The 13,493-nt window shown below is 45.0% G+C and overlaps 1 protein-coding gene across 1 annotated transcript in view; it reads left to right on the top strand.

Annotated features, from left to right (window-relative positions):
* Positions 1–828: 828 nt before the first annotated feature.
* Positions 829–13,493, top strand: part of SNTA1 (syntrophin alpha 1) — a 69,036-nt gene continuing 56,371 nt past the window's right edge. Inside the window, exons 1-2 of the mRNA XM_063145018.1 lie at positions 829–1,253; positions 7,675–7,860. Of these exons, the coding sequence (XP_063001088.1) occupies positions 980–1,253; positions 7,675–7,860 (460 nt within the window). The 5' untranslated portion in view covers positions 829–979. The remainder of the gene's footprint in view (positions 1,254–7,674; positions 7,861–13,493) is intronic.

Here is a 13,493-nt window from a genome sequence, read left to right as displayed (position 1 = left end):
GACAGGGCTCCTGTATCTTTAACAGTTGCATTGAAAAGGAAATTTCAGCAGGTGTCATTTGTATATATGGGGAACCTGGTGAAATTTCCTCTACATCACCAAAGTTAAAGCTGCAGGTTCACTGCCCTCTTTTGAATCTGGTTACTGTAGTATAGCGTCTGCAGCTGTAATTGTGGTGATGAAGGGAGAATTTCAGTAGGTTCTCCATATATACAAATGACACCTGCTGAAATTCCCTTTTCTATGCAACTGTTAAAGATACAGGAGCCCCGTCCTCCTTTTCATATGGTCACCCTAGTAGTAGTACCCCACCCTTCGAGAAGCACTATGGCGCCTTTAACAGCAGAAAACCAATTCAGCAGGTTCAGCCTTTCCCCACGTGGAAACGCAACGCTATGGGAAAACGTTACCTGTTAGATCTCCACCTACCATGATGTTTAAGCTGAGATACAGGAGCCCTGCCGGTAAAAACAGTAGCAACACACCCACCCCTCCCCCGGTTTCCTGAGGCGTGATGTGACGGCAGGCTCGTCTGGATGGCAACCGCGGCCCCCACGCAGAGAGCCTTGCAATCAGGGCCGTGGCGTGGCGGCGTGGCGGGCTGGCCTGACTGCTACGAGGTGACGGGAAGGCCCGCCGCTCTCGCTCAGGTGCCCCCTTTCCACAGCTGTGGAAACAGCGGCGCTCCGGTGATTTCTTGGCCTACGAGAAATGAGTCTGGGGTGTTTCTGCAGACGGGGCGTCGCTAGACGACGGCCGAGTCCCCATATGCTGGCGGCGGTCCCTCCTCCCGGGGTTGGAGGGGAGGGTCCAGGGGCGGCTCCGTGGGCGGGGAAGCGGCGGGTGGTGGCTGCTTGCTCGGCCGCCCGCCGCCTGGTCGGTACCTCCTCGCTTCGTGTCCCGGCTCCAGGCAGCCAAGAGGCGGTGGCGGCGGCGTAGTAGTAGTAGCGGCGGCGGCTATCCGAGGAATGCGCTGAAGATGGCGGCCGGCCGGAGAGCGCCCAAGAGCGGCTTGCTGGAGCTGCGAGCGCCGGGCGAGCAGTGGCTGCGGGTCCTGGTCACTCTTTCCGAGGACTTCTTGAGCGTCAGTCCCAGCGGCAAGGGCGCCGAGGAGCCGCTGCAGCCACCGCCCAGCCCGGTGCAACTGAATGGCGGCGAGCCGTGCGCCCTCGTCCCGGACTCGCTCACCAACATCAAGCGCACCGTGCGGATCGTGAAGCAGGACGTGGGGGGGCTCGGTATCAGCATCAAAGGTAAGTGGGGAGGCAGCGATGGGGGTCGGGGGCCGCGGCTCGCCAGCCTCCCTTGCTCGCCACTCTGGCGAACTTTGAGGGCAGTTTTGTTTTTCCTCCAGCCCGGGTCTCGACCTGCTGCCCCTTGGCACCAGGAGAGGGGTGTAGCCAAAGCTTCTCCCACCCCCCCTGTAGTCGAGCTGCCGTTTTGGTCTCCAGGCTTTGGGAATTGGCTATTTTGGGGCGCCTAACATCGTCCAGCCCTTCCTTGCCCTGCAGCGGGGAAGATGACATTTCACGAACTTGAGCTATCCCCTCTGATTAGCTGTGCAAATATCTCCCCCGAAATCAGTTTTTTTTTCTTCCTTTACATTTCCCAAAGACTGGATCAAGCGGCGGGGGGGGTGGGGGAGAAAAGCGTTCGAGGAAAGTCCCACTTGGAGTTCACAAGCAGCCGGGAAGGGTATTAATTACAGTCACTGCTGGAGCTGCTCAGCTGCCTTTAAAGAATTGGAACTGTATGAAAGTTTGAAAGGAACAACTTGGCGGGCGTGTCGGCTGCATTCTTCCTTTCGGTCGATCCTAGGCATCTGAGGAACTTGAGCACGTTTTCAGAGGAAGGCATTTCTTAGACACCCCACCCGAGGAAGAATTCTGCCTAATCTAAAGTTCACGTGTGTCATTGTGAATGCGGGTTGTTGTAATACACGACTTTTTAAAATAATCGCTCCTGCCAATGTTGTTCTGCAACTGGACCAACATAGCTATCTGAGCCTTATTATTTTAGTCTAAAGTTTGTCTTTTATTCTAATGCTTATCAACATGTGTTCAGCAAAATGTGACCCTTAGGTTCCAATTTAAACTCTCTCTCTCTCTGACACACACACACACACTTGATTTCTAAGACAAAGGAGGGCTTCAAACCTCTACCTCATTTCTGGATTTTCTGTGATATCTCGTTAAGGTTAAAAGCTACGTCATATAAGAACCCTTTCTATGCAGAGATTACTTACATGTAGGAAAACTTCCAAGTGTGAAGCAACAGTAACAGCACAATCATAAGCATGTCTACTCGGAAGGAAGCCCCATTGAGTTCAGTGGGACTTACTCCCAGGTAAGTGTATAAAGGTCTAAATCACCTGAACGGCACTGCAGGTAGACTCTATGGTTGTCTAAATTCAGCTAATCTGAACTTTCTAGTAATTAATGGGCAGGGATAAATTATTATCATGTAGTTTGGCATCAGACGCCTTCAATCCCATTGTATTTGTTTTACTTCCACATTGTAAATAGTCCCATCAGATAGAACAGTTGTCTGATTTTATTATCAAAGTCAAGAAAACTCTGGGAACCTGTCCAATAGCTATCAGCAAGTGCATGAGCCCAACTTTGTGATATTCCCCTACCTTTAAAGGACACACTGGCATTCCTCACAACCCTAGAAATGTCACTTGCAAGGTTTATGCCACCATGAAGTCTAACTTGGACAAATGTTTTGGCACAACTGGAGTCTCCATCATTATGGCTGCATGTGAGTTGGTGCAAACAGCATGTATGCTGTACATTCCAAACATAATGTGAGTTCGGTTAAAAATTGTAACTATTCCTGTAAAATTAGAATGTGGGCCTTGCAGTTACAGGCGCCATCACTTACATTTTTTTCTAATCCACCCCAGCTGGTGAGCAGAAAGGCAAGGGAAACAATATGTCCTTCTAATCAAAATTTAGGATGAAAACCTGTGCACATTTATTTGGAAATGTGAATGACAGTGAACTCAATGGGTCTTACTTCTGGATAAAACACATTGTGCTTTTAAATGGGTAAAGCTGGATTCTTGAAATTGTAAGAAGATCTGGGAATTGTTACCTGTGCCATGTATCTTCTTTTTTCTTGTATATTTACTGATTGTTTGAATATCTGCTGTTGGGCTGAGCACAGGTAAGTGATTTCTAATGTAAAAGTATGCTTTCCATGTTCTCACATAATCTCCCCCCCCCCTTTTAGAATACAATGTATTCCTTATGAATGTTAATGCAGTCTTAAAATGTAGGAGAGACTATTTTTAAAAGGCAGATATATGTTTTGTCAATGAAGGCTTTTCATTTGAATTGAACTTATTAGAAATGGAAAAGACACCTGTGAGATCTGCATATAAAGAGAAAAACAGATGGAAGATGCTATGGACCAGTTCACATATTATGCTAAACTACCGTGGCTTAATTAATCTGTGGGGCTTCTTGGCACGACTTGCATATCCAAAATATGCATGCTGCAAAGCCTGGTATGAGTTGTTCTAGCGTTATTTAACCCTCACATATCTACGCTGCCTGGATTTGCATGATATGGCAAGCCTTGGTGCGTGCCTGCCACAGCAATTATAAGCTCTATCACATACAGTTCTGCATATTCAAAATGGCAGCCAGTGCATGATGTTAAGCGCCACAGATTAATGAACTCTGGGTTGTTTAGGGTTATCTGCAAACTGTCTCTGTGACTGGATTCACACAACATGGCAATTTTGAGTATGAGGGGAACCCTGGATTGTTGTTGAACTATGAATTGTTGTTGAAATATGGTTGTGCTGTGTTAACACATCATAGTTTGTCAACCACAAACAACCCATGAAGAGAACTCATGGTTTGTTGTTGGGTTGTGAATTGTGGTTGTTCATAGTTAATAAACCATGGTTTGTTAGTGTCTGGGTTCACACAACACAAGCTATGGCTCGACAACAACCCATGCTCAAAGTAGGGTAAGCGTGAACTTGGCCATGGGTAATGGGTAGGTCATGGTGGCATAATTATGAAGAATCAGGTCCCCTCAGATGGTACTCGTTAAACTATTATAATGCTATACTATATTTGATCTTCAAAATTAGAGGAGACAGTACACTTTGTGGAGGAACTTAGTCTTTGGGGGAGTTTGAGGTTCTTTTTGGCTAGGGTTGAGTTAGGGGTTGTAATGGTGATTGTAGAAGAAACAAATTTATCTTTATGTCCGGTGATATCCTATGGATTATCCTATGTAAACCGCCCGGAGAGCCTTGGCTATGGGGTGGTATACAAATGTAATAAATAATCATAAACTTTATTTGGCCTTTAAGTATCAGTGGCAGGCGAAGGAGTCAATGTTATTCAGGCTTCTGCATCTGATGAAGTGGGTTCCAGTTCACAAAAGTTTATGCTGCAATAGATCTGACTGGCTGGGGATTGCTGAGAGTTGTAGAACTTTTTTCTGTTTAAACATGTATAGGATTGCACCTTAAATGACTTAATGATCATGCAGTTGTACATCATGACTGCTTGAAATCAGCTAATCTAGACTAGTTCCTAGTAATGTGATCACTAAATGTGCAGGCCCATGCTCCTATCATGCAGATACCTTCCAAAAGAGCATTTGTATGGAATTCTGGCAAGGCTGTTTTCTAATACTTTTTAGATTAACCTGTAGACCTCATCTTTAAAAACGCTTTGCACATACAAAACCAGCACACTATCTTTCTGTGTGTGACTGCTACATTCAGATTTAGTTTAGTTAGGATTCAGTTGTACTTATTAGTTTTGTACGCAATATCCTCAACATAGTGCCCTTCAGATGCTTTGGCTTTCAACTCCCATTAGTCCTGGCCAACATGGCCAATGGTCAGGAATTATGGGAGTTGAAAACCAAAGCCTCTGGAGGGCACCAGGCTGAGGAAGGCTGGACTACATTTTAGAGGCAGCATGCCTCCGGATGCCAGATGCTGAGAACAAAGAGGGGATTGCTGTCACCTTCATAAACCTACGTGTGGGCTTTCCAAAACCATCAGCTGGGCACTATTTGGAAACACTGTGGGTTATAAGAAAAGGAATTGGGAATAAAACAGCCAGTATCATACTGCCCTTATACAAATCTATGGTGCGACCACACTTAGAATACTGTGTACAGTTCTGGACCACCACACCTAAAAAAGGATTTTATATAGCTGGAAAAACTGCAGAAAAGGGCAACTAAAATGATTAAAGGGCTAAAATGAGGGAAGATTACATCAGAGCCAGTGTAGTATAATGGCTAAAGCGTTGGACTGGGAGTCTGGAGATCTGGGTTCTAGTCCCCACTCGGCCATGGAAATCCACTGGGTGTATTTGGGCCAGTCACAGACTCTCAGCCAAACCCACTTCACAGGGTTGGGTTCCCTGTGTGGGTTCCTTGGATGGAAATAGGTGGAATATAAATGTAATAACAATAATAGTACGGATTGTTTAGCTTGGAAAATAGATAGAGGTGTTCAAAATTATGCATGGTGTGGAGAATGTGGATAGGGAAACATTTTTCTCCCTCTCTCAAAATACTAGAGCCCATGAAGCTGATTGGTGGGAGATCCAGGACAAATAAAAGGAAGTACTTCTTCACACAGCGCATAATTAAATTATAGAAAACACTACCACAAGATGTAGTGATGGCCACCAATTTGGTTGGCTTTAAAAAGGGAGTTGGATAAATTCCTGGAGGAGAAGGCTATCAATGGCTACTAGACCTGATGTTTGTGTGCTATCTCCAGTATTCAAGGCAGTAAACCTGTGTGCACCAGTTGCTGGGAAACATGGGTTGCACCATGTCCTGCTTGTTCATCCCTGGCCGATGGCTGGTTGGCCACTGTGTGAACAGAGTGCTGGACTAGATGGACCCTTGGTCTGATCCAGCATGGCACTGCTTATGTTCTTATATTTAATTAACCTGCGGAACTTCACAATGTGTAGTGGCCACCATTTTGTATGTGGAAAAGGCAGCGGGTTCAGGTGAACAATTGCCCCAATCCAGCAGGGCTCTTCTCATGTTTTTAGATGCAGTATGGCATATTTCAAGGTCTTCAAATTTACTGCCATGTTTTGGGATTGTGGAGAGCAAAGCATCCCCAGTTTGCTGAGGATATCAAGAAACAATTGAAATATATCTTCCATTACAACCTTGTTTATAGACTCTGCGAGTCATCTGAAAACCATTTTAAAAAACACACAAAATTCAGTACTTTCTTCTTTGAAACCAGTGAACCATGTCCATCAGTTCATCTGATATCTGTGTCATGTGGCTGTCCCTTCTGCATTATCCAGTCCCATGCCACAGTGGTGGTATTTTGAAATGGGGGGGGGATGTGGGGAGTTTGGTATCAGCAATGACTTTCCGATGTAATCCTACTGTGTAAGCAACTCATCAGACATCATACTCCAAAGAGAAGGAGTGCTGAGAACGTTGGAGGCCTTCTAGAAAGGAGTTTGTTGAGCTAGAAAATGTGTATAGAACCAATAGCAGGCTTCCTCAGCCTCACATACTCCAGATGCTTTGGGCTACAGTTCTCAGCACCCCCAGCTAGCCATGTTGCCTGGGGGATGCTGGGAGTTGTAGTCCAGCACACCTAATAGGTACCAGGTTGGGAAAGGCTGACCTAGAAAGTGGATGCTATTGGTTAAGATGCCCTCCACTGACCCCTTAACCTGGAAGAGGTAGGGTAGGGAAAAGAAGAATTCTCCCATTCTGCTTCTGACCACCTTGGGTTCACCATGCAAAGTGGCAGCACTCTGTCCTTTCCAGGTCATGTGGGTGTGAAATAGCTGACCTTGCCACTTTTGATCTGGCTGGCAATGGGGACATAATTCTTTCTTGGGCTGCAATCCTCTGTACACTTGGACATCTGAAGCTGCATTTACAAGGTCAGATGATTGCCTACTACTTAGGCTAGTCAGGATAAGCAAGCATATGTATTTAAATAACATTGAGAGTTTTTCTAATTTTTATGTAATGCAATCTTTGAAAGTGTTTTTATCATACTGAATATGTATTGTCAATTACAAATGAAATATAATAGGCACAAAACGCATGTCAGATGTTGGCCACAGCAAATGGTGCATCTGAGCCTCACAAACTACAGGTCTTAAGAACACAATAAGAGCCATGCTGGATCAGACCAAGGGTCTGTCTAGTTCATCATTCTTTCCGCACAGTGACCCTCAAGCAGGACATGGGTGCAACAGCACCTTCCACCCAAGTTCTCCAACAACTGGTGTATATAGGCTTACTGCCTCTGCTATTGGAGGTAGCACATAGTTATCAGGTCTAGTAGCCATTGATAACCTTCTCCTTTAGGAATTTATCTAACCCCCTTTTAAAGCTATCCAAATTGGTGGCCATCATTATACCTTGTGGCAGCGAATTCCATCGTTTAACTATGCAAAGTGTGAAGGTCACCTGTACACAGCTAGAACTGATCCTACTGGTCCATAAAGTTGAACCAAAAGAATTTTATGTTTGGTACGTGGGGCATTTTTTAACCAGAGCTTCAAGTAGGAAGTGGGGGAAGGTTGCACACCATGAATATTCTGTTAAGCATGTGCTGCTTTTCCCCCAAGTGTTCCTTACAAACACAATATCAGACTGTTTGACTTTTCTTTCTGGTTTTATTTCAAGGTGGTCGAGAGAATAAAATGCCCATCCTGATCTCCAAGATTTTTAAGGGGCTAGCTGCAGATCAGACTGAGGCACTGTTTGTAGGAGATGCCATTCTTTCTGTCAATGGTGCTGACCTCTCTGATGCAACACATGATGAGGCAGTGCAGGCCCTGAAGAAGACTGGCAAGGAAGTGGTATTGGAAGGTAAGCAGGCTATATTGCAATGGCTGAGATGGTGAGGGTCCCAAGCCTTTCACTTATGAAGTCCTCCTGTTTTATGTTTCTAACTACTTTGGCCCAGCGTTACCAACAGGATTTTGTTTCTGTGTGATAGATGTGTGAATAGTGTTTCCAATTTCCCCTTTCCCAGGTTCATGGAAGCAAAGGCCAACTGATCTTATGCTGGATGATGAGTAGTGTTTAAATCAATATGATGTACAGGGAAACAAGTGCTTTGACTTAAAATATGCTAGCCATTTTTGCTTCTTTCCAACCAAAACCATGACATTTTATCCTGTGGCTCTCTGCCAATGTGTTTTGCTGTAGAGATTTATGTACCAGTTGAGCTGGAATATGGACACACCCAGCTTTTGTAACTAACACTCTGCATTGCCTGTTAGGTCCCTAGGAGCCTCAAAAATGGCCCATCTGCCTTCAGATTTGCATACTGATTCCTGATTAAAAAATACATGGTTGCTTGTGTCATCCTGTCTAGGGCTGTTTCTACACCTGCCTTCCCCCCCCCCGCCCCCGGGATCATCCCTGTGCATCCAAATGACACACAGGGGATCCCGGGAGCAGGCAGGGATGATCCCTCCATTTTCCTGGGATAATCCTTAGGTGTAGAAAGGGCCTATGCATCCTTAGAACTAGAAATCTGTTCTTCTATCTCTTTTAAACAGATTAATTGCAGGTGCTTGCTCTGTGATTCCTTCCCCCACCCCAATAAAAATCTGCCAATTCAACATCTTTGAAAGGAAAATACTAGCTATAGACTTTGTCTCTTAAGTCAACTTGAGATGCAGCCTTTGTTAAATACAGAATACCAGATTTAGCTCTGGAATCACCTGGTTACAGCAGGTACATTTCTCATTTTAGTGGTGAGTTGGATCCTGACAAACTTACAAATCAGCAAGCTGGCTGCTGCCCTGAACTCCCAAATAACCAGAAGATTAACTTTCTAGGTGGTAATCAGATGGGGAGTGACTGTCCAGTAATGGCAGAATGTATTGTCTTGTGTTTGTTCCGGACAGCTAGAGTTGACCAGTAATGCTTTATTGATCTGTGTGTGTAATCAGCTACAGGCAAGCAATTCCTGAGAGACTCTTTTTTTGTTTCACAATGCCTGTATTTTTCAGGAGAATTAGATGAATCTATTATTGCTCTGATTTCTCCAGAGTTTATCTTGTAATCTGAGGGAGACCAAAACAGATTGTAAATCATATTCGGAGGAAATGTGGGCTGCCACAAACGTAAATAGCCGAAAAGTAAATGTCATACTTGCTGAAATATCTGAGCCACTGCTTCTTCGCCCCTCCCCATTGTGAGTCCAATTGTATCATGCCTGCCCTTCCCTTTATGAGTCTTATTTCTTGAAAGACACTTTGTTTAGTTGTCGGATATATGAAAAATTGTGTGAAGAAGCTTAGTGTATTCAAAGAGTGTTGCATGAGCATCCTTTTCTAGATCTACCTAAAATGTGTTGGACCTTTGTAAGCATTTAGTTTGTGTGCTTGCAGAGCTTGAGAAAAGGCTCACCACCACCATTGTCTCTCCTTCTCCTGCTCACCAGGAGCCTGGAAAGCTTACCTGCGGCAGGGGAAGGTAGTGCCATGAGCTCCTGATCCTTGGCAGAGCATCCTTTGTTACTGGGCATGGGACACAAAGTCCCAGCATTCCTTGTGATCATCGACATGAGTAGCATAACTTTTCCCAGTGGGGATGCTGGGATTTCTAGTGCCATCCCTAGCAGAAATGGACACTCTGCTGTGGTCCTGGAGCAGCCGCCATTGCCACCGCCTTCCACCTCCTCCTCCTCCCTGTGCCCCAGCTGCCCCAAACTAAGTAATGGCGAAGAAGTGGTGGGTGCTTGAGGTTTCAGTTGACTTGAACCTACTCTCCGGAAATAACAGATCCAGCAATATCCCAATTTAAACCTTCATAGATAAATGTTGATGTCTCCTGCTGTGTTTGTGAAATAAGGCCAGGTGGAGTGGATCTAAACAGACTGAGATGTGGGCCAGGACTTGGTCCCTTCCTGAGTCTTGAAAGCAGTTTGGGATGGGTTGTGGGAGCAATGTTGGTTTTCCAGCAAAAATGATACTAAACACCCTGCAGCTGACAAACAATCACTTGCATCTTTCTTCATTTTTGCATTCATGATACGGAATCATTTGTACATTTGTCCTTGCTGCTGTAGTCTTATGAAGAATGTTTTTACATTTCCTATTCTACAGATTTGGGACCTGAGGTTTATAAATAGAGGTAGATTCTTGTCCTCTATTTTTGACAGGTCTTCTTCCTGTAGCACAGAAACAAAGATCTGTAAAGAGAGGGTAGAGATCTGTTTAAAAGGGTGGTGGAGTTTGCCATAGTAGCAATTACAGTTTAGACCTTTGTTTTATCTAAGGCTGTGTAACATACTTACGATTCTTAATTTAAAAACCTCCATTCCCTTTTTATGGTACTTCTTACTTTAAGGTGGCTAGTTTATTGTTGCCATAGAAACCAGACTTGCTTTGCCTGTATTTAATAGCTTTTCCTATTAAATGTACATTTGCTTACACAATGGGGCTTTTTGCGTGACGTGAGAGACCCTGCTGAGGCTGCGGTACACATGGCTGCCATTTTGAATGCCATTTTGAATATGCAACCTCAACTCAGGGATTAAACAACCCTCTCATAACCATAAAACAGACCATGGGTTATGTAAACCCTTGCATAAACTGCACTTGCTGGGTTCAGACAACACAACAATTCCCCCAGCAAGGATTGGATATGTAACTTGCTGCCCATGGGCACCACAGTTTGTTGTGGGTTAAATAACCCATGATGAACTCTGGCATGTTATCCAAACTTGGTCATTATATCCAAATCTTTTTAAAAGGAAAAAAAAATTCTGTAAATTCCCTACTGATTTGGGATGCAAAACTTGGATACTCAAGTAAAGAGAGCCAATGTGAGAAGAGAGAGGCATGGGTTCAAAATCTTGCTCTGCCAAGAAGGTCATGGAGTGCCAGGCCCAAGGTCACTATCTCTCAGTCTGTCCCATCTCATGAGGTTGAAGTGAGGATAAAAAGGAGCTAGGGTATATGGAGCCGGGACACCATGTGCATTACTCTGAACTCCTTGGAGAAAGGATAGGCAGGATAAAAATAAAGCACTCTCTGCTAATCCCATTTCCATCAATAGAACCTTTTAATTTGAAATATCATGCATGCTGAACAGTAAGAACAGGGCTCTAAGTTTGGAGATTCTATGATCCTCCAGATGTTGTTGAATTACAACTCCTACCATCCTTGGCCATTGCCCATGAGGGCTGAGGCTGATGGGAGTTGTATCCAACAACATCTGGAGGGCCACAGGATCCCCATTCCTAATTTAGACAGACAAAGCAAATTACTGGCAGGGGATGATGAGTTGCCCAATAACCAAATCATGCTATTCTAACATCAACCACTAGAAGGAGATTCCCTACTTCCATTGTACTGTTATGAAGTTTGGCCATTTTGATTATTGTAAATGGGCAACTGATTCGGCAACGTGAACAAAAGGTTAGCTCTGAACCTCTCTCAAGTCTTTGAAATGCAATCCCCATCAGAGATTGGAAAGATGATACCCTTCTAGCTAGTGTCAGGGATGGGACAGAGAAACAGTTTGGAGCCAATTCTGCTGCTTGGATTTAGAGATAGACAGAGAGTAATCAGTTTGATCTGAAGATGGTACACCTCATTTTTAGCTTTAGGGAAGGAGGGGGCTGTCCTGTTTTGGCTGGGTCAGATTCGGCATTAGGACAAAATAAAGGGCAAGTTAAATTGCAAGTCTATAAACAGGCAAATGGTCAAGCACATAGAATTTATTCCAGTAAGAGAGCAGTTGAAGGCAGGTGTAGTCAGGAAACAGGCAATGGTCAGAGGCACAGGATTACCAAGTCAGATTATCCAGATTTGGACCCTGAGGCACAGCCAGGGTCCAAATGTGGGTGAGTAGTCAAACACAAAGGCTGTCTAAGAAGCAGAGTCAAGCAGGAGTCCAAGGTCACTAACATGGAGTTTCAGTCACAAAGCAGGGTCAGAGATACAGGCTACTTGATTGCTGTTCCAGCAGCTCTCAAGTTCTAACTGAGAACTGATGGAGCCAAAGCTTCCAGAGCCCCACCCAAAGGCTCAGCTGCAAATCCTCCCTACTCATGATGAGTCTGGTTACTACAATTCTTGAGGCATGTGCTTTGTCTGCATGTGGCAACCTGTGCCTCCACCTTCTGGAGGAAACGCTCTTGAAGGCCAAGGTTTCCTCCTCTGCCAGGAGAGAGGGGGAAGGGAGATGCACCGCTAAGGCTGGGCGAGGAAGAAGAGGCGAGGCTCTAGCACCAGAGCCTGGCCTCTTCTTCCTCGCCCTTCCTCCTCTGCCACCACAGGTGGGTTACAGTCCTCAGGGCTCTCATTATTATTATTTACATTTTTTATCCACCCCATAGCTGAAGCTCTCTGGGAGTTTTACAAAAGATTAAAACATTAAACTTTAAAAATCGATATCCAAAATTGAAAAATATAAGAACAGGCAACATACAAAGATAATAGCCATTTAAAAACAACTTTGAGCTCTCAGCCAGACCTAAAGATAGATCTGGGGTCCTTAAAACTCAGCATATGCTGTTAAATGCCTGGGAGAAGAGAAAATTCTTGACCTCGCATTGAAATGTTAATGTTGGCCCTAGGCAGGCCTCGTCAGGGAGATCATTCCATAATTGGAGGGCCACCATTAAGAAGGCCCTGTTCCTTGTTGCCATCCTTCGAGCTTCCCTCAGAGTAGGACCTTTGATGTTGAGCGCAGTATACGGGTAGGTTCATGTCAGGAGAGGCATTCCATCAGGTATTGTGGTCCCAAGCCATATAAGGCTTTCTAGGTTAAAACCAGCACCTTGAATTGGGCTCGGAAACATACAGGCAGCCAACGCAAGCGGGCCAGAGTCTGTCTTAGATGTTTGAACCTCCTGGTCCTTGTTATTAATCTGGGGGCTCCCTCAGAATCTACTGCTGAAGACAAGCTCAATGCATCTTTCCCCCTGATGCCAGAAATGCCTGGGATCTCACTACTGTCAGGGGGCCCCACAGGGACCATCTGCTCTACCAAGTGGGGCTCTTGGTCCGAGAAGTCATCCTGACAAGCCCAAACAACATTCATGAAGTACTAAACAAGATTTCAAGTCCTAAAGAACTCTGCAGTAGGCTAGTTATTAAACAAAGAATTCCAAGCAGAAACTGAAAAGGAAGGAAGGGAAGATGCACATACTTAGTTTTTGGCTCAGAGATATACCTGTGCTGGAAATGTGATGATCTAAATCCTTGCATTACTCATGTGAAATGGGCAAAGCATGTTGAAAGGGACTGCAGGACTGTGCCTCTGGCCCCTCCCCCTATAATGCATGGCTCTCCCCATCTCAGCTGGCGTGGAAAGAACCGCCCTGGCTGCTAAGTCGGAAAAGTGAGAGGGAAGCAACTAACATCAGAGAGAGGGAAAAGGGGGTGTTCTGGTGTGTGGGGAGGGAAGGAAACAACAGGATATGAACTATCCTGAGGCCTCTCCAGCCTCCTTCCATTCCTCTCTGAAGTGCCCCA

This window comes from Elgaria multicarinata, chromosome 1 (genome assembly GCF_023053635.1).
Source record: "Elgaria multicarinata webbii isolate HBS135686 ecotype San Diego chromosome 1, rElgMul1.1.pri, whole genome shotgun sequence".
NCBI lineage: Eukaryota > Metazoa > Chordata > Lepidosauria > Squamata > Anguidae > Elgaria > Elgaria multicarinata.
This window is presented reverse-complemented; position numbering and strand designations above follow the sequence as displayed.